The sequence below is a fragment of the Rattus norvegicus genome, chromosome 1, assembly GCF_021556685.1.
Source record: "Rattus norvegicus strain SHRSP/BbbUtx chromosome 1, alternate assembly SHRSP_T2T, whole genome shotgun sequence".
Taxonomy (NCBI): Eukaryota; Metazoa; Chordata; class Mammalia; order Rodentia; family Muridae; genus Rattus; species Rattus norvegicus.
Genome location: NC_141534.1, coordinates 156,287,104 through 156,306,345, shown reverse-complemented (window position 1 = coordinate 156,306,345; position 19,242 = coordinate 156,287,104). Strand labels below are relative to the sequence as shown.

The following is a 19,242-nucleotide window of genomic DNA, read 5'->3' as shown; positions in this document are numbered from 1 at the left end:
AGGCCTTAGAAAAGACTCAGAGAACACAGATCTAGGTGGGAGGGAGTTTACCTAGTAGAGGATATAAAGAAGTAGCAAAGATAGAATCCTGTGGGAAAACCAACCCTCCCAAATCAATAAATACACAAACATCAAAACAATGGCCCAAACCCCTTGGTATAAGGAGTAAAAGAAGAAGGAAACCAGCAAGTAGACCAAGGAGGAAGTTGGAGAATCATGTCACAGGTATAAGAGAAAACCCTGATAGGTTAGAAGAGGAGAGACTTGCAACTGTCCACTGGCTCATCCATTGTGAGAGAAAATGTCTTCCCTGACATAAGTGGACTGGAAGACTTTATGCAGAGATGCAATGGGAAAGCAGGCAAGCTGACCTTCTACTTTAAGAAACATTAAAGAGAAGAAGAGGGGGCAGGGAGAGAGAAGGGAGAGGGGAGGGGAGGGGAAGGAAGAGGAGAGAGAAGAAGAGAAGAGAAGGGAAGAAGAGAAGAGAAGAGAAAGGAGAGAGAGAGAGAGAGAGAGAGAGAGAGAGAGAGAGAGAGAGAGAGAGAGAGAGATATTAGAGAACCACTGTTTACTGTGAAGGAGACTAGGCTGATGTAGTGAAGGTCACATCTGGTAGGACTGCTGCTAATTCTTAACATTCAGCAGTAAACAAGCTTTTGAAAGTAATTCATGTTGAGAGAATTCTTGGAGCATTGTCTCTGGGTCTTGCTCCTCTGCCAGTGGAATTTGTTACTGCTATTTGTCACAGTCATCTCTTTGCTGTTGACTTTTTTCTGCCCCGTGGACCTTTCACATCTCCTACACCAGTTCCAGTCAAACAGATCCCTGCTTCCTATCAAGGATGATGCAACCTTGTTCATTTGCTTGTCATTTATGAGCTCCTTGGGGAAGGAAACCTTTCTGCATTTCGAATTCGTTGATTCCTTGTGTAAGACTTAGTTTTACAAAAGATAACTTCCAGTGAAGATGTCTATCTTTTCAAACATTTAGTGTTTACTGTATTTGTAATTATCTAAAGATGGTATGATAGCTAGGAGACATTCTTAAACACTGCGGCAGAGTATTCTGAAATACTAGGGAGCTGAAGATCTCAGAAAACTACAAATAGAATAGAAGCAGTTCAGCACTGCTCCATTCCCTAGAGAAAATAAAATCCTTGTTAGACGATTTACATAGACAATTATTTTCTAATTAATTAATTAATTTTTCCATTTTTTAAAATTGGGTATTTCTTATTTACACTTCAAATGTTATTCCCCTTCCAGGTTTCCTGTCCATCAGCCCTCTAACCCCTACCCCTTCCCTTCTATAAGGGTGTTCCCCTCCCCATCCACCCTCCTTAACGCCCCTCCTACAACAATCCCCTACACTGGGGGTCCAACCTTGGCAGGACCAAGGGCTTCCCCTTCCACTGGTGCCCCAACAAGACTATTCACTGCTACATATGAAGTTGGAGCCCAGGGTACATCCATGTATAGTCTTTGGGTAGTGGTTTAGTCCCTGGAAGCTCTGGTTGGTTGACATTGTTCTTACGGGGTTGCAAGCCCCTTCAGCTCTTTCAATCCTTTCTTTAACTCCTCCAACTGGGGTCCCGTTCTCAGATCAGTGGTTTGCTGCTAAACATTTGCTTCTGTATTTTTCATGTTCTGGCTGTGTCTCTCAGGAGAGATCTATATTGGGTTCCTGACAGCATGCACTTCTTAGCTTCATCCGTCTTATCTAGTTTTGGTGTCTGTATATGTATGGGCCACATGTGGGGCAGGCTTTGAATGGACGTTCAGTCTCTGCTCTAAACTTTGCCTCCCTATCCTGTCCTATGGATATTTTTGTTTCCCATTTTAAGAAGGAGTGAAGCATCCACATGTTGGTCACTTTTTTGAGTTTCATGTGGTCCGTGCATTGCATCTTGGATAATTCGAGCATTTGGGCTAATATCCACTTATCAATGAGTGCATACCATGTGTGTTTTTCTGTGATTGGGTTACCTCACTCAGGATGATATTTTCCAGTTCCATCCATTTGGCTATGAATTTCATAAAGTCATTGTTTTGATAGCTGAGTAATATTCCATTGTGTAGATGTGCCACATTTTCTGTATCCATTCCTCTGTTGAAGGGCATCTGGGTTTTTTCCAGCATCTGGCTATTATAAATAAGGCTGTTATGAACATAGTGGACCATGTGTCTTTGTTTTATGTTAGAGCATCTTTTGGGTATATGCTGAAAAGAGGTATAGCTGGGTCCTCAGGTAGTAGAATGTCCAATTTTCTGAGGAACCTCCAGACTGATTTCCAGAGTGGTTTTACCAGTCTGCAATCCCACCAACAATGGAGGAGTGTTCCTCTTTCTCCACATCCTCGCCAGCATTTGCTGTCACCTGAGTTTTTGATCTTACCATTCTCACTGGTGTGAGGTGGAATCTCAGGGTTGTTTGATTTGTATTTCCCTGATGACTAAGGATGGTGAACATTTCGTTACGTGCTTCTCAGCCATCAATATTCCTCAGCTGTGAATTCTTTGTTTAGTTCTGTACTCCAGTTTTCAATAGGGTTATTGGAGTTTAACTTTGTGAGTTCTTTGTATATTTTGGATACTAGCCCTCTATCAGATGTAGGATTGGTAAAGATTTTTTACCCAATCTGTTGGTTGCTATTTTGCGCTAATGACAGTGTCCTTTGCCTTACAGAACCTTTTTAGTTTTATGAGGTCCCATTTGTCTGTTCTTGATCTTAGAGCATAAGCCATTGGTGTTCTGTTCAGGAAAATTTCCCCAGTGCCCATGTGTTCGAGACTCTTTCCCACTTTTTCTTCTATTAGTTTGAGTGTATCTGGTTTGATGTGGAAGTCCTTGATCCACTTGGACTTAAGCTTTGTACAGGGTGATAAGAATGGATCGATTTGCATTCTTCTACATGCTGACCTCCAGTTGAACCAGCACCATTTGTTGAAAATGCTATCTTTTTTCCATTGGCTCCTTTGTCAACACAAGTGACCATAGGTGTGTGGGTTCATTTCTGGGTCTTCAATTCTATTCCACTGATCTATCTGCCTGTCTCTGTACCAATACCATATAGTTTTTTTTTTTATCACTATTGATCTGTAATACTGTTTGAGGCCAGAGACGGTGATTCCCCCAGAAGTTGTTTTATTGTTGCGTATAGTTTTAGCTATCCTGGGTATTTTGTTATTCCAAATGAATTTTCAAATTGTTCTTTCTAACTCTATGAAGAATTGAATTGGAATTTTGATGGGGAGTGCATTGAATCTGTAAATTGCTTTTGGTAAAATGGCCATTTTTACTGTATTAATCTTGCCAATCCATGAGCATGGGAGGTCTTTCCATATTCTGAGATTTTCAATTTCTTCCTTCAGAGACTTGAAGTTCTTGTCATACAGATCTTCCATTTGCTTGGTTAAAGTCACACCGAGGTATTTTATATTATTTGGGACTGTTATGAAGGGTGTCATTTCCCTAATTTCTTTCTCAGCCTATTTATCCTTTGAGTAGAGGAAGGCTACTGATTTGTTTGAGTTAATTTTGTACCCAGCCACTTTGCTGAAGTTGTTTATCAGCTTTAGTAGTTCTTTGGTGGAACTTTTGGGATCACTTAAATATACTATCATATCATCTGCAAATAGTGATATTTTGACTTCTTCTTTTCCGATCTGTATCCCCTTGACCTCCTTTTGTTGTCTGATTGCTCTGGCTAGAACTTCAAGAACCATATTGATTAAGTAGGGAGAGAGTGGGCAGCCTTGTCTAGTCCCTGATTTTAGTGGGATTGCTTCAAGTTTCTCTCCATTTAGTTTAATGTTAGCAACTGGTTTGCTGTATATAGCTTTTATTATGTTTAGGTATGGGCCTTGAATTCCTATTCTTTCCAGGACTTTTATCATGAAGGGGTGTTGAATTTTGTCAAATGCTTTCTCAGCATCTAATGAAATGATCATGTGGTTCTGTTCTTTCAGTTTGTTTATATAATGGATCACGTTGATGGTTTTCCGTATATTAAACCATCCCTGCATGTCTGGGATGAAGCCTACTTGATCATGGTGGAAGATTGTTTTGATGTGCTCTTGGATTCGGTTTGCCAGAATTTTATTGAGTATTTTTGCGTCAATATTCATAAGGGAAATTGATTTGAAGTTCTTTTTCTTTGTTGGGTCTTTGTGTGGTTTAGGTATAAGAGTAATTGTGGCTTCATAGAAGGGATTTGGTAGTGCTCCATCTGTTTCAATTTTGTGGAATAGTTTGGATAATATTGGTATGAGGTCTTCTATGAAGGTCTGATAGAATTCTGCACTAAACCCGTCTGGACCTGGGCTCTTTTTGGTTGGGAGACCTTTAATGACTGCTTCTATTTCCTTAGGAGTTATGGGGTTGTTTAACTGGTTTATCTGTTCCTGATTTAACTTTGATACCTGGTATCTGTCTAGGAAATTGTCCATTTCCTGAAGATTTTCAAGTATTGCTGAATATAGGCTTTTATAGTAAGATCTGATGATTTTTTGAATTTCCTCTGAATCTGTAGTTATGTCTCCCTTTTCATTTCTGATTTTGTTAATTTGGACGCACTCTCTGTGTCCTCTCGTTAGTCTGGCTAAGGGTTTATCTATCTTGTTGATTTTCTCAAAGAACCAACTTTTGGTTCTGTTGATTCTTTCTATGGTCCTTTTTGTTTCTACTTGGAAGATTTCAGCTCTGAGTTTGATTATTTCCTGCCTTCTACTCCTCCTGGGTGTATTTGCTTCTTTTTGTTCTAGAGCTTTTAGGTGTGCTGTCAAGCTGCTGACATATGCTCTCTCCTGTTTCTTTCTGCAGGCACTCAGCGCTATGAGTTTTCCCCTTAGCACAGCTTTCATTGTGTCCTATAAGTTTGGGTATGTTGTACCTTCATTTTCATTAAATTCTAAGAAGTCTTTAATTTCTTACTTTATTTCTTCCTTGACCAGGTTATTGTTGAGTAGAGCATTGTTCAACTTCCACATATATGTGGGCATTCTTCCCTTATTGTTATTGAAGACCAGCTTTAGGCTGTGGTGGTCTGATAGCACGCATGGGATTATTTCTATCTTTCTGTACCTGTTGAGGCCCGTTTTTTGACCAATTATATGGTCAATTTTGGAGAAAGTACCATGAGGAGCTGAGAAGAAGGTATATCCTTTTGCTTTAGGATAGAATGTTCTATAAATATCTGTTAAGTCCATTTGGCTCATGACTTCTCTTAGTCTGTCTACGTCTCTGTTTAATTTCTGTTTCCATGATCTGTCCATTGATGAGAGTGGGGTGTTGAAATCTCCTACTATTATTGTGTGAGGTGCAATGTGCGTTTTGAGCTTTAGTAAGGTTTCTTTTATGTATGTAGGTTCCCTTGTATTTGGGGCATAGATATTTAGGATTGAGAGTTCATCTTGGTGGATTTTTCTTTTGATGAATATGAAGTGTCCTTCCTTATCTTTTTTGATGACTTTTAGTTGAAAATTGATTTTATTTGATATTAGAATGGCTACTCCAGCTTGCTTCTTCCGACCATTTGCTTGGAAAGTTGATTTCCAGCCTTTCACTCTGAGGTAGTGTCTGTCTTTGTCTCTGAGGTGTGTTTCCTGTAGGCAGCAGAATGCAGGGTACTCGTTGTGTATCCAGTTTGTTAATCTATGTCTTTTTATTGGGGATTTGAGGCCATTGATGTTGAGAGATATTAAGGAATAGTGATTATTGGTTCCTGTTATATTCATATTTGGATGTGAGGTTATGTTTGTGTGCTTTTCTTCTCCTTGTTTTGTTGCCAAGATGATTAGTTTCTTGCTTTTCTAGGGTGTAGCTTGCCTCCTTATGTTGGGCTTTACCATTTATTATCCTTTGTAGTGCTGGGTTTGTAGAAAGATATTGTGTAAATTTGGTTTTGTCATGGCATATCTTGGTTTCTCTGTAGAGGGCCGCAATAACATTCGCCACCACTAGATGGTGCTGGCTTCCACTGTGCCCCACGTGGAAGGCCAGGATAGCCTCCGCCATTACAAGATGGCGCCAGCCTTCGCCGCGCCAGCCGGCTTCCTTTCTGGAAATTAACTGTGCACATGTGGAAGAGTGCCTTCGTGCCAGGTCTTTGCCCACTCCGGGGCGTGCCTTATGAGATCATGGGTAAACAACCAATCAGGTGTGGATGCGCCGCACTAGGGGTTTATAAGCGGGCCATTTTGGCGCGGCGGGCGCTTCTCTTTAAGATTAAAATACAGTTTGTTCATAGCAAGGATTTCTAAATGTCCGCGTGCTTCTTGCCGGCGGAAAGTCGCGCGCGGGACATTTCTCCATCTATGTTAATTGAGAGTTTTGCAGGGTACAGTAACCTGGGCTGGCATTTGTGTTCTCTTAGGGTCTGTATGATCTGTCCAGGATCTTCTGGCTTTCATAGTCTCTGGCGAAAAGTCTGGGGTGATTCTGATAGGTCTGCCTTTATATGTTACTTGACCTTTTTCCCTTACTGCTTTTAATATTCTTTCTTTATTTTGTGCATTTGGTGTTTTGACTATTATGTGACAGGAGGAATTTCTTTTCTGGTCCAATCTATTTGGAGTTCTGTAGGCTTCTTGTATGCTTATGGGTATCTCTTTCTTTAGGTTAGGAAAGTTTTCTTCTATGATTTTGTTGAAGATATTTACTGGTCCTTTGAGCTGGGAGTCTTCACTCTCTTCTATACCTATTATCCTTAGATTTGATCTTCTCATTGAGTCCTGGATTTCCTGTATGTTTTGGACCAGTAGCTTTTTCTGCTTTACATTATCTTTGACAGTTGAGTCAATGATTTCTATGGAATTTTCTGCTCCTGAGATTCTCTCTTCTATCTCTTGTATTCTGTTGGTGAAGCTTGTATCTATGGCTCCTTGTCTCTTCTTTTGGTTTTCTATATCCAGGGTTGTTTCCATGTGTTCTTTCTTGATTGCTTCTATTTCCATTTTTAATTCCTTCAACTGTTTGATTGTGTTTTCCTGGAATTCTTTCAGGGATTTTTGTGATTTCCTCTCTGTAGGCTTCTACTTGTTTATTTATATTTTCCTGTGTTTCTCTAAGGGAGTTCTTCATGTCTTTCTTGAAGTCCTCCAGTATCATGATCAAATATGATTTTGAAACTAGATCTTGCTTTTCTGGTGTGTTTGGATATTCCGTGTTTGCTTTGGTGGGAGAATTGGGCCCCGATGATGCCATGTAGTCTTGGTTTCTGTTTCTTGGGTTCCTGTGCTTGCCTCTCACCATCAGATTACCTCTAGTGTTACTTTGTTCTGCTATTTCTGACAGTGGCTAGGCTGTCCTATAAGCCTGTGTGTCAGGAGTGCTGTAGACCTGTTTTCCTGTTTTCTTTCAGCCAGTTATGGGAACAGAGAGTTCTGCTTTCGGGCGTGTAGTTTTTCGTATCTACAGGTCTTCAGCTGTTCCTGTGGGCCTGTGTCTTGAGTTCACCAGGCAGGTCGCTTGGAGCAGGAAGGTTTGTCTTACCTGTGGTCCCCAGGCTCAAGTTTGCTCGTGGGGTGTTGCTTATGAGCTCTCCGCGGGGGCAGCAACCAGGAAGATCTGTGCCGCCCTTTTCGACAATTTTTTTATTATGAACAAAATATACTTTTAGTTGAGAGTGTGCATGTATCATTGAACGTTGTGTTTTCTGTCCCAATATTACAAGTATAAGGGGTAAGTATGGATAATCCTGTTTTTAATATTAATCAGGTAATTAAAAGTGTACACAAATGTCTTTATCATAATCTTTATTATGTATCTCTAGTAAAATCTCCTTTCTCCCACTCTTTTTCTTCTCCAGGTGATATTCCAGTTGTCCCACTTAATTTTGTCATGATATCCCTGGAGGGTCCATTTAACAGGGATACAATAGAGGGCTGTGTGAGAGAGACATTACTTTTTTTATCGAGATCCATTTCCATCAAACAAAACGTGGAGTTCACATTCAAAGGAATTGGGGTCCTTTCGATCAGAGACAACAAAGTGAAGATGAGATTTTATAAGGACTTCCTCTCTTCGGTGGACGGGAGCGGCACCTTGACTAAAGCCCTTGCAAATGTAAATTGTTTTCATCTTCTAACTTCCCTGGTTTCATTTCTGTTGCTGCCTGACAAAAAGCAACTGAAAAGGGTTTAGATTAGCTCGAACTTCAGGTTACAGTCTGGCGTAGCAGGCATGTAAGGTGGCAGGAATTTAAAACAGTTAATCCGACCACACGCACAGTCTGCACTCTGGGGGAGTCAGGGCACCAAAATTAGGGAGTGGTGCTTGTCCCTGTCAATTGCATCTTTTGACATCAACAAAGGCAATCGAGATAGTCCCCCACAGATGTGCCCACAGGACAATCTGAATTACAGTCCTTCACAAGAATTGTCAACCAAAAATTCTAGATAATAAATTAATAGTAATAACGCATAGTAAGTAACAAGCAGTAAGTTGATAATTAAACGTAGTTATCACATAACCTCTCTTTACAATCAGTGGCTCTGAATGGGCGTGCTGTCACTAAAGTCTATTCGGAACAGGCATGGTGTCACCTGCCTTTAATCCCAGCACTTGTGAGGTAGGCAATCTCTGAGTTTGAGGCCAGCCTGGTCAATACAGTGAGTTCCAGGACAGCCAGGAGACCCTGTTTCAAACCACCCTCTCTGCCTCCCAAAATACCATTAGGAAAAGAAAAAAAAAAAAAAAAGGAAAGTGTTGTTCACATACTTTAAGTGACAGTTTTCCTGAGTGCGTGGAGCTGCATGACTATAGATGACCAATTCCTTGACACCCAAAGTTTGAATCAGTGCTAATCAAGGAATGGAAAGATCAATAGAAATTAATAGTTCTGGACGTTTCATAGAACCTTATTGCTGACAAAGCTCTCCTACATGCATTATCAATTTAATCCCAAAATACTACAAAAGCAGCATCGTAGGATCGTCATCCTGATTTTCTGTGCAGAATGTGGAGGTGTAGAGAGGTCATATTGTGAAGCCCAAGTGGATTGATAAAGCTAGCACAAGAATTCAAGCCTAGAGTTCCCCAACACTCAGTGTTTGTAGCTTGTGCTAGTTCATCTTAAGGAAGTTTGCAACAAACCCTAATCCAAGTCATGCAAATGAACTTTGAAGGTTTTTTCTTTCACTTTCTTTCTTTCTTTCTTCCTTCCTTTCTTTCTTCCTTTCTTTCTTTCTTTCTTTCTTTCTTTCTTTCTTTCTTTCTTTCTTTCTTTCTTTCTTTCTTTTTTTAATGAATGTATTTTGCCCACATTTGTCTGTGCACGTGTGTTAAGAGAAGAAGGCGCCAGATCCCCTGAGAATGGAGTTAACAGACAGTTGTGAGCCCCTGTGTAGCAGGCAGTGGGACTCCAACCCAGGTCCTCTGGAAGAACAGCCAGTGCTCTTAACTGCTGAGCTTCACCGGTTTTAGCTTCTAATTTACAGTGCCATAAAATAAACTTCATGGGTGTCACCATCACTGTTAATTAACCATTAAGTAGCTGGCATGACGTTCTCATAAGTTAGATAGCATAGAATTTAAAGAGGCAAAGGAATAATGAGTAGCATTCATGCAGTGATCAATGTCCCTTTTGTACACCGCTAGGTACTAATCACAATGACAGGAATTACTTTAATCATCACAAAATCCCATATAGCAAAAGCTTGATATTTTCTTTTAATGAAAAGACTGTGAAAATGGTGCAGATGTTCATGTCTCCCTCTATGGACTTGTGCAGTGGGGATTGGGGAGATGGGGCCCTGTATACGGAGGCTCCTTGGAGTCTTCCACGCAATCTTATTTTAAGCAGGATTGCTAAGAGGGATGCTGAACCAGTGTGTGGAAAACAGAAACTGTGAGAACACAAGGCAGAATCTGCGAATTCACAAGAAAGGCCCCAGCACCTGGCTGGTTTCTCTCTAACTGGAGGACTCTGCTGAATTTTAAACACTATTCAAAGAGGAACTGATGTTTTATCTGGTGCACTGAACTCTAAAGTGTAACATTTAAACTCTGCAAAAGAACCAGCCTTGGGAATATATTGTATGACAGAGAGTTTGGCTAATGAAGTTGTTACGCTGTGTCCCTCTGGTTAGGATCAAGGGGCACCGTGCACACAGTGTGTTATGGAGCTGAGAAGTCAGGCTGCAGGGCAGCTGGCTTGACAGTCTGGGTGAATCTCTTCCTGGAACTCTAGGCTAATCAGAGCTCCTCAACATCTCATTTACTCTGCAGACACTGTGAAATGTGGTGGGGAGTGGTAGTTTGACCAGCAGACGTCCTATAATTTAAACCTTAGTATGGTCCCATAAAATAGTCCTCTGGGACACTTATGTGCATATTTTAATGATTAAAAAAATCCCTTCTTTTAGAATTTTCTTTAAAGTCTTTTATAGGCTATAGCATTCACAAATAACTATACATATTAATCCATGGTAATAATATGGTTATTATATCAAGTGATAACTACAATAACTCTTGGCTGCCTGCTCTTGAACACAGGTCCATGGAGTACCCCATTAAAATCCTACAAGGCAGCGCCAATTGTTACCCCTGTGAACTTAGTGCCTGAGGCCACACAGCGGCTAGCAGTGCCCAGGGGGACACAAGCCGAGCTGCCTATTTTTAAGGCCCTGTGGGCCAAGAGTGGAACCAGAGCTGTACTCATCTGAGTTTCTGGACATTTGCTCATTTTCCAAAGATGTCTAAAAGAAGCTTCAACTCTTAGGGACATTTTCAAAAAGAGTAGATGACTTGGGGGAAGGCAGCATTTGTGGGACTGAGTTTCAGCTTCCCAGGTGAACTGGAGGCCACTCATTGCTGGATTTTAAACACCGAACAAATACAAACCACACTGGTAGCATTGTCTTGGAGGCAGCCTGCAGTGTCTTGGTCTGCCCTGGGTCACAGCTCAGGCATAATCTCTGTCTCTGTCCTCCAGAGGCCTGGCACCATGGACTCAGTGCTGTCTAGCAGAGAGTCCTTTGGAAAGCGTCCCAACAGCGCGCTGGCCTTTCCAAGGTGAGTGTCTTATTCTCTGGGTTGATCCAGTTGGCCTTGCTTATTGGGGCATATTTGTTTCCAAAACTAATTTCTGCTCTTCTCTCCCCTTTCCTGCCTCCATCTCTGTTTCTCTCACCCCCTTTCTTCTTCTCCCTCTTTACCGTCTCTGTATAAGCACGGACCAGAAGTTTATTGCATATATTTTCTATGCTTAAGTTTTAGAAAGACGAACCCAAGTTATCCTGGCCCTACATGCCGCTCATCTTAGTTTCTGCAACATTTGTAAAACTCTGTTGCGGAGCTGGGGATTTAGCTCAGTGGTAGAGCGCTTACCTAGGAAGCGCAAGGCCCTGGGTTCGGTCCCCAGCTCCGAAAAAAAGAACCAAAAAAAAAAAAAAAAAACTCTGTTGCTAGGTTTCCTCTGTTTTCTTCCACTGCCTCCACCCTAGCCTTTTTCCTTCAGCTCCCAGCAAAACGTCCAGTCTAAGCACTGACTACTATGACCAAACACATTGTATCCTCAAGAGGATGGTGGGTGTTCTTGAAGGCTGCTGCTGGCAATAGTAATTGTAACAGTAGCAATAGTAGCTGCTCTTTGGAACAGGTGCTCAACGATTAGGAAATTTCTCAGTATTATAGTCAGTCTTCATTACAATTGTATAATATACAACTTGCAATTTTCTTCATTTTATAGAGGTGTAAATTAGTTTAATTCTTTTTTTTACTTTAAGCAAATGAAATAAAATAGTGTGTTAGCAAGAACATTGAAAGAAGAGCCCTGGAGGCTTGCGTTTTGTTTCTTGTTTGGCTCTTACTCATACACTGTCACTGTGTGTTGTGTTCTCACGTTCGTTTGTTCGTTCATTCATTCATTCATTCATTCATTCATTCATTCATAGGCAGGGTTTTACTCTGTAGTCCTGGCTGGCCTAGAACTCACTTTGTAGACCAGGCAGGCCTGGAACTCAGAGAAATCAACCACCTCTACCTCCAGAGTACTGGGATTAAAGGCATGTGCTTGTTGACAGGAGCCTGATAGAGCAGTCTGCTGAGAGGCTCTGCCAGAGTCTTACAAACACAGAGGTGGATGCTTGCAGCCAACCATTGAACTGAGAACAGGGTCCCCAGTGGAGGAGTTAGAGAAAGGACTGAAGTAGCTGAAGGGGTTTGCAACCCCATAAGAACAACAATATCAACCAACCAGACCCCCCAGAGCTCTCAGGGATGAAATCACAGATCCTAAGAGAACACAGGAATGGACCTATGGCTCCATCCGCATAGGTAGCAGAGGTTGGCCTTGTCAGGTATCTGTGGGAGGGAGAAGCCCTTGGTCCTGTCAAGGCTCGATGTCTCAGTGTAGGGGAGGTGGGAGGGAGTGGGTGGGTGGATGGGTGAGGGAGCACCCTCATTGAAGCAGGGAGAAGGGGTGTGGGATAGCAGGTTTCTGGAGGGGAAACCAGGACATGGGATAACATTTAAAATGCAAATGAAAATGCAATTAAAAAATTAAAGGCATGTGTTACCACTGCCCAGTATGCTCTGACAGTCTTATTCTTTTAAAATATTTATTTTATTATTTTTAACTCTGTGTGTTTAACGCACATGAGTACTGGTGCCCTGGGAGGCCAGAGGTGTCAGGTTCTCCAAAGGTCGGAGTTACATATAGTTGGGAGTTGCCTAACTTGGGTGATGGGACTTGAACTTGGGTCCTTTGGCAGAGCAGTTTGAGATCTTAGCCACTGAGCCACGTCTCCAGCCCCTGTGTTTCTAATCTCCATTGCCATACCATTGACCGGCATTCAGATCAGGGGGAAGAAACTTTGATGGCAACAGCCAACTTCATAGAGTAATGTTTTTCTCAAATATTTTATGTCTCTGATCGCCTATTGTGTTTAGATTTGGAACAACCCCTCCCCCTTCCCCTTAGGATTGCTGGTTGACACGTGCTCAGAAGAATCAGAGTGAACTCAGAGATTAGTCTGACCTAGTAGATAAAATGCCCACAGAGCTGGTGAATGTCTAGGACAGAAAGAAATGGCAAGTTTGCTCCTGAAAAATAAACCAATGGAGTCAAAATAATTTTGATTTCATTGTCTGGGAAGCTACATTTATCGGTCCTCTTTGTTTTGCACTGGTTAATTAATTTGTGCATATATCTGTGTGTGTGGATATGGGCATACCGCTGTGAAATGTGTGCAGGCCAGGGGACAACTTACAGGAGTCGGCTCTTTCATTCCCCCATGTGAGCCCCAGGGATTGAACTCGCGCAGGTTCATCAGGCTTGGAGGCAAGTGCCTTTACCCATTGAGCCACCTTATGTAAACCTTTTTTGATAGTTTTTTTTCCTTTTTTTCTTTATTAACTTGAGTATTTCTTATTTACATTTCGAATGTTATTTCCTTTCCCAGTTTCTGGGCCAACATCCCCCTAGCCCCTCCCCCTCCCCTTCTCTATGGGTGTTCCCCTCCTCATCCTCCCCCCATTACCGCCCTCCCCCCAACAATCTAGTTCACTGGGGGTTCAGTCTTAGCAGGACCCAGGGCTTCCCCTTCCACTGGTGCTCTTACTAGGATATTCATTGCTACCTATGAGGTCAGAGTCCAGGGTCAGTCCATGTATAGTCTTTAGGTAGTGGCTTAGTCCCTGGAAGCTCTGGTTGCTTGGCATTGTTGTACATATGGGGTCTCGAGCCCCTTCAAGCTCTTCCAGTCCTTTCTCTGATTCCTTCAACGGATAGTTTTTTGATTGAAGCATTCCAAGAGGTAATTAAAGAATCCTATATGAGCATATTGGAATGGGGATGAAGAGTTGAATACTCAAAACAAATGGTAGAGTCTATTTCTGTGAAGTTTGGTCCTTGAATTTACTGAAAGGCACACACTCCCACTCCAGTAGGAGTGCCCTGAGCTCACACTGAAACTGAAGAAACCCTTCAACTATCCACACCAGCCGGACACCACTTCCCAAACCGTCCCTCTGCAGCAGCTGCTGCTGCTGCTTCTTCTTCTGCTTCTTCTTCTTCTTCTTCTTCTTCTTCTTCTTCTTCTTCTTCTTCTTCTTCTTCTTCTTCTTCTTCTTCTTCTTCTTCTTCTTCTTCTGCTGCTTCTGCTGCTTCTGCTGCTGCTGCTTCTGCTTCTTCTTCTTCTTCTTCTTCTTCTTCTTCTTCTTCTTCTTCTTCTGCTTCTTCTTCTTCTTCTTCTTCTGCTTCTTCTTCTTCTGCTGCTTCTGCTTCTTCTTCTTCTGCTGCTTCTGCTTCTTCTTCTTCTTCTTCTTCTTCTTCTTCTTCTTCTTCTTCTTCTTCTTCTTCTTCTTCTTCTTCTTTTTAAGGAAGGGAGAGAATGGGGAAATGGAAGGAGGAAGAAGCAGAGAAGTCATTATTGCATGGTACAATAACCAGGTTATGATTTTGTGACTTTAAGCTGACAGGTATCTCTCATGGATGTAAAACAAACAGAAGAACTCAAACTGAAACCAAAGTGGGGCGGAATCTAAATTGAAGTGTTCAAGCAATTTCTTTATATCAAGCTCTTTTGGGGGCCCATGGTACAAGGGTATGAGGTCTTGGCAGACTCAGATTTGGCTTCCAAGAGAGTTCATGCTACATATTTAGCAAGGTGAATATTTCACCCCCTTGAAAGAAGTATGTTTGTTGTGAAATCAGAGAGATGGTGGGTTGTTTCCCAGAATTGAGAGTTCACACAGTCACTCTTGGTTCAGGACCAGGGCAGAGGACAAACATCTTGATTCATTCTTAGGATTGAGCACAAAGAGACGGAGAACAAACCACCCATGGAGGTCTTTGGAGAGGAAGGTGGAGAGAACAGACCAAGGAAGAGCAAGTTGAAAGACCAGTCAGACAAAGAAGAAGGAGCCTGGGGTAGGCCAATGGTTTGTGGGTATAGTCTATTATTCTTAACTCTTACACTCTAGGGAGTGTTGCTTAGCAACTTATATGCAAATATAAGTGAATAAATACCAAGGTAAATAAGGTTAATGTATTAGTTACTTTCCTGGTTGTTATGAAAAAAAAATCTGACAAGAAGCAACGTAAGGAAGGACAGGTTTATGCTGGCTTATGGTTGGGTTCCAGGTCTCCTGAGAGACCAGTGGGGTCATTGCATCTGGAGTCAGGAAGCAGAGAGTGAAGGGAAAGTAGAGCCCGCCTGTAAAACCTCAAGGCTCACCTTCAGTGATTTCTCCCCGCCACACAAGCAATGTCCTATCGTCTTAAAGGCTCCTTAACCTTCTCAAACAGGGTGATCCACTGGGGACCAAGTGTTGAAATACATGAGTCTTTGGGGACCGTCACATTCAAACCACATTCATCAATAGCCACCAATAATACTATTATTATTTCTTATAAACACCTTTTATTCCTGGAACTCTGTACCTTGCTCTAACCCCATAACTTTCAGCCTCTCACACTACTACCTGTTTGGTGGCTGCATCTCCGTTGTTTGACCAGGTCCTGATAAATAGCACAAATGCATGAGGTGGACTCTAGGGCACACCCTGTCTTAATAGGACAAGAGATATTTAAATAAAAGAGCACACCTTACATGAAACCATGTCTTGGTAAAAACCATCAGAATTTATGCGTACTTAGCTACCCATTTAGGTGTTTGAGGACTGAAGAGAAAGTCACTTGTTACTCGCATTTGTTATTTATTTTAGAGATCTCGTCGGCCAAGAAACACCGTGATAGGCAATCTATCTCTCCTGCTAAAGTGACAAGCGGCAGCCTGCTGGACAAGTTTGAGCGAAGTGGGAATGGGGGGAAGATCACCGAAAAGTAATTCATTGACTTTTTTTTCTCTTGCATTTACTAAATACAATTTTGAACTCTCCCACGACACAGGGCCTCTTAATAATTCTTCCATTCCTTTGTTAATTGTTGTTGAGAACATTCTATGTGGAAGGCGATGGGGATTGCAGAGGTGACCAGGGCTGATAATCTAAACGAAAATCCAGACACATGTGGCAGATGATGCATTATGGGTAAGGGGAATAAATGTTACTCATTTGAGGCAGAAATAGCACAGGGAGCACTCAGCCTGCCTGATTGTTCCCAGAAACGACTTCCCAACTCTACAGGCATTGCTGATTTCTGGATGCCTAGGCATCATATGACAGATTTATAGTGACGTTAAATGGAATGTGAGTTTGTCACATGGTTCTGACACTCCATTCCTTCTTATTCACCTGTATTTCTGACTTACCTGCTTTTTGCTGTCTCTCTAATGTCTTCTGTGATGATTCTTTGGACAAGGTCTCTATCTTTTAGGTAGGGTTATTCTTTCTACTGCTTAAGTGTATTAGTATCATGTTGTTGATTCTTGGTTCTAAGGTAATTTTTGCTCATCATTGAATTGAGGTTTCTTTATTTTCTTCTGTTAGGTGTCCCAAAGAGACATCTAAGCTGTTCTCTTGTATCTCTAAAGAGTTTCCTTTCTAAGTGTTTGCATTTTTCACCCTCACAGGAGTTGTGATTTTTTTTTGAAAAATCTATAGCCATTGTTTTCTAGAATATTGTCATTTCCCATTTCCTTAGTTTTGTAGTTTACCTCCTATGAAATATACAACGGAGTTATATATATCTGGTTTCTGTATCTCGACTTTGAAAATACATTTCCTTTCTTTTACATTTGTGCTGCTTTTAAAGTAGCATTCTTGGTTTTATTTTAAATATAAGTATAGGTTGTTTGTGTCTTATGTATCATATATTTTATTAATATACAGGATGCATTTCCTCTTGCCTTTTTTCTGTTTGTTTTAATTAGAGGACCACTTCAAAGAGTCAGTTCTCTCCCACCACGTTGTTGGCCCTTTGGTTTCTATTTTAATTAATTTTCCATGCTTTTCCAGTTTATCCATGCCCACCCCCTCTCTCTGAGAGTACTGGTTTAATAGCAGGTTTATCTCTTACTCCATTGCCTTCTTTCCCTGGTACTGAATTACCTCACTTGTTGGGATGCTGGCAGAGATTCTCTTGGTTCTCACATGCTTAAAATGCTTGACCATTTTGCTTTGAGAGTTTGCTCTGTGAAGATGTTCTTTCCCTATGTGTTTTTCTCTGTTACATTGTTAGCATAACATTCAAGTCGTACAGTTAAAACACTGGCAAATATTTATAACATTTAAAGCCATTCTCCTGAGTAATGTTGGAAACCATTCCCACATCCTGTGTGACCTTAATTCTTGGTTTCTGACAAGAGCCTGGAGCCTGTGGGACACAAGAGAAGGAGATTATGAGGAGGGGATTAGGGTTGTGGTAGGAAGCACTCTGTGCATAGAGGGGAAGCCAACGTTCCATAAAGTTCCATATCCTATCAGAAGAGTCAGCCACTTGCACCTTGAGCACATCTAGATAACACATCTGCAACGCAGCCGATCCTCAGGACCTCTATTGCTGCTACCCTGGTCCACACCAGTGCCTTTCTTCTGAGTTATTAGAATGCTCTCTGTCCTACCATTCTTCACCATCATTTCTTTCTTTTTTCTGTCTTTCTTCCTTCCTTTCTTTCTTTCCTTCTTCCTTCCTTCCTTTCTTTCTTTCTTTCATTTTTTCTAAGAGCTGACGATTTTATTTTCACATTTCACAATATAAGTGAAAACCACACTTTTTTTTGTATCACTTCTCCCTCCAGCAGCATTCTTTCTGTTAGGAAGGCAAGTTCCTTGTCATGCATCTAATAACAGTCTTAGCACCAAGATCTCCTGGTGAAGCAACAAGAGTACAAAACGATGGAGTGCTTCTGCTTTATCTGTCTGGGCGGGTCATTCCAGGGTGGGCGGGAGGTCTCATCGTTGGAGACCCCGGGCATCATGGTTATGTGTCCTCCCATGGGAAGTCTCATCCCAGGAAGCTGGTCCCACAGGTATCATCTCAGGAGGAGGAGGGCCCATCGTTGGCATCATGGGAGGGCCTCCCATGTGGGATGCAGGCATCATGTCAGGCAGAGGAGGACCCGGGAGACTGGGGATGGGATGGGATCGTGGCCCCAGTAGGCAGAGGAGCAGAGGATGGAGCTGGAGGGATCTGCCCTTGTGAAATGAAGACGTTGTTTTGTCAATCAGGCTCTGGGCCTGCTCTTCCATTCATTTGGGGTAATAGTCTTTCACATTCCCTTTGTGTTTCCGACCACTGCAGTGTGTCTTCCTCACAGACAGAATTGTGGGTAAGATACTTATCACAGTCACAGTAAAACTTAGGCTCCACAGGCCATTGGCTACCCCCTTTGCCATCATTTCTACATTACTTTTCCTGTTGTTGTAATTAAATGTCTGATGAAGGCAGCTTAAGAAAGAGAGGTCTTATTTTGGGTCACAAATCAGTGGTGGGCGTATCACAGCCCAGGATCTTTGAACAGCTGTCACAGTCAGAACGAAGCAGAAAGAAATGGACACTGGTGTTCAGCTTCCTTCGTTACTTTCATTCACCCTGGCCATGGAATGGCATCTCTGGGACCAGGGTGGGTCTCACCACCTAGGCTAACCCATTCTAGAAATGCTCTCAGAAACCTGCCTAGAGATTTACCTGTTAGATTACCCTGGATGCTGTCAAGTTGTTATCTGACCAACATTATCCATTCATTTTTCTCAGTGCTGCAGTCAAAATAATCCTGTGTAAGACAGATGATGGCATCTACCACCTAAACCCTCCAGGCTCCCCCACTCTTGTAGCTATCACCCTTCTGCTGGCAACAAGGGTCCTGCTGGTCTCTGACTTGACTTCTCCTCTGCTTCTCATCCTTCACTTGTCTCGCTCCAGCAACACAGAGCCAAAAATGTTCCCACCTCTAGGACTTGGCTCCCATCCGCTCTCCTGAAATATCTTTCTAATTGGCAGCCCACACAGTTCATCTCACTTCCTCTGGCATTTATGCCAATGTTTCCTTCTTGGTAGGGATTTTCTGGGGAAACCGACTTGTGATTTACCACTCCCTTTCTTCAGTGCACAGCCTTTGTTATTATTACCAGCTGGCTATCCCTATCAGTGCTCAAGTCCTTGAGGATAGGGAATTGTGTGTGCCTGGGTTTCCTTTGCATTACGTTTCCTGTACCTAGAAGAATCACATTGCAAGCAGGCACTTTTTGTGAAATGAATCAATTTATCCCCATTTCACAGAAGTTGTAACTGAGGATTTCCAAGATTACTTAGCTTCTTGACATCACCGACCTTGCCAATTTCAAAAAGACCCAACTCTGACATGAAGTACTGAGTTTTAACTTGGATGCAATTCT

At 42.0% G+C, this 19,242-nt stretch overlaps 1 protein-coding gene across 2 annotated transcripts in view; it reads left to right on the top strand.

Moving 5' to 3' along the window:
- Positions 1–19,242, top strand: part of Ccdc81 (coiled-coil domain containing 81) — a 51,669-nt gene that overhangs the window by 10,889 nt on the left and 21,538 nt on the right. For both annotated transcript variants that reach the window (XM_087558291.1, NM_001014021.1), the window contains 4 exon segments: positions 7,811–8,067; positions 10,937–11,016; positions 14,754–14,875; positions 15,673–15,790. In XM_087558291.1, the coding sequence (XP_087414417.1) occupies positions 7,811–8,067; positions 10,937–11,016; positions 14,754–14,875; positions 15,673–15,790 (577 nt within the window).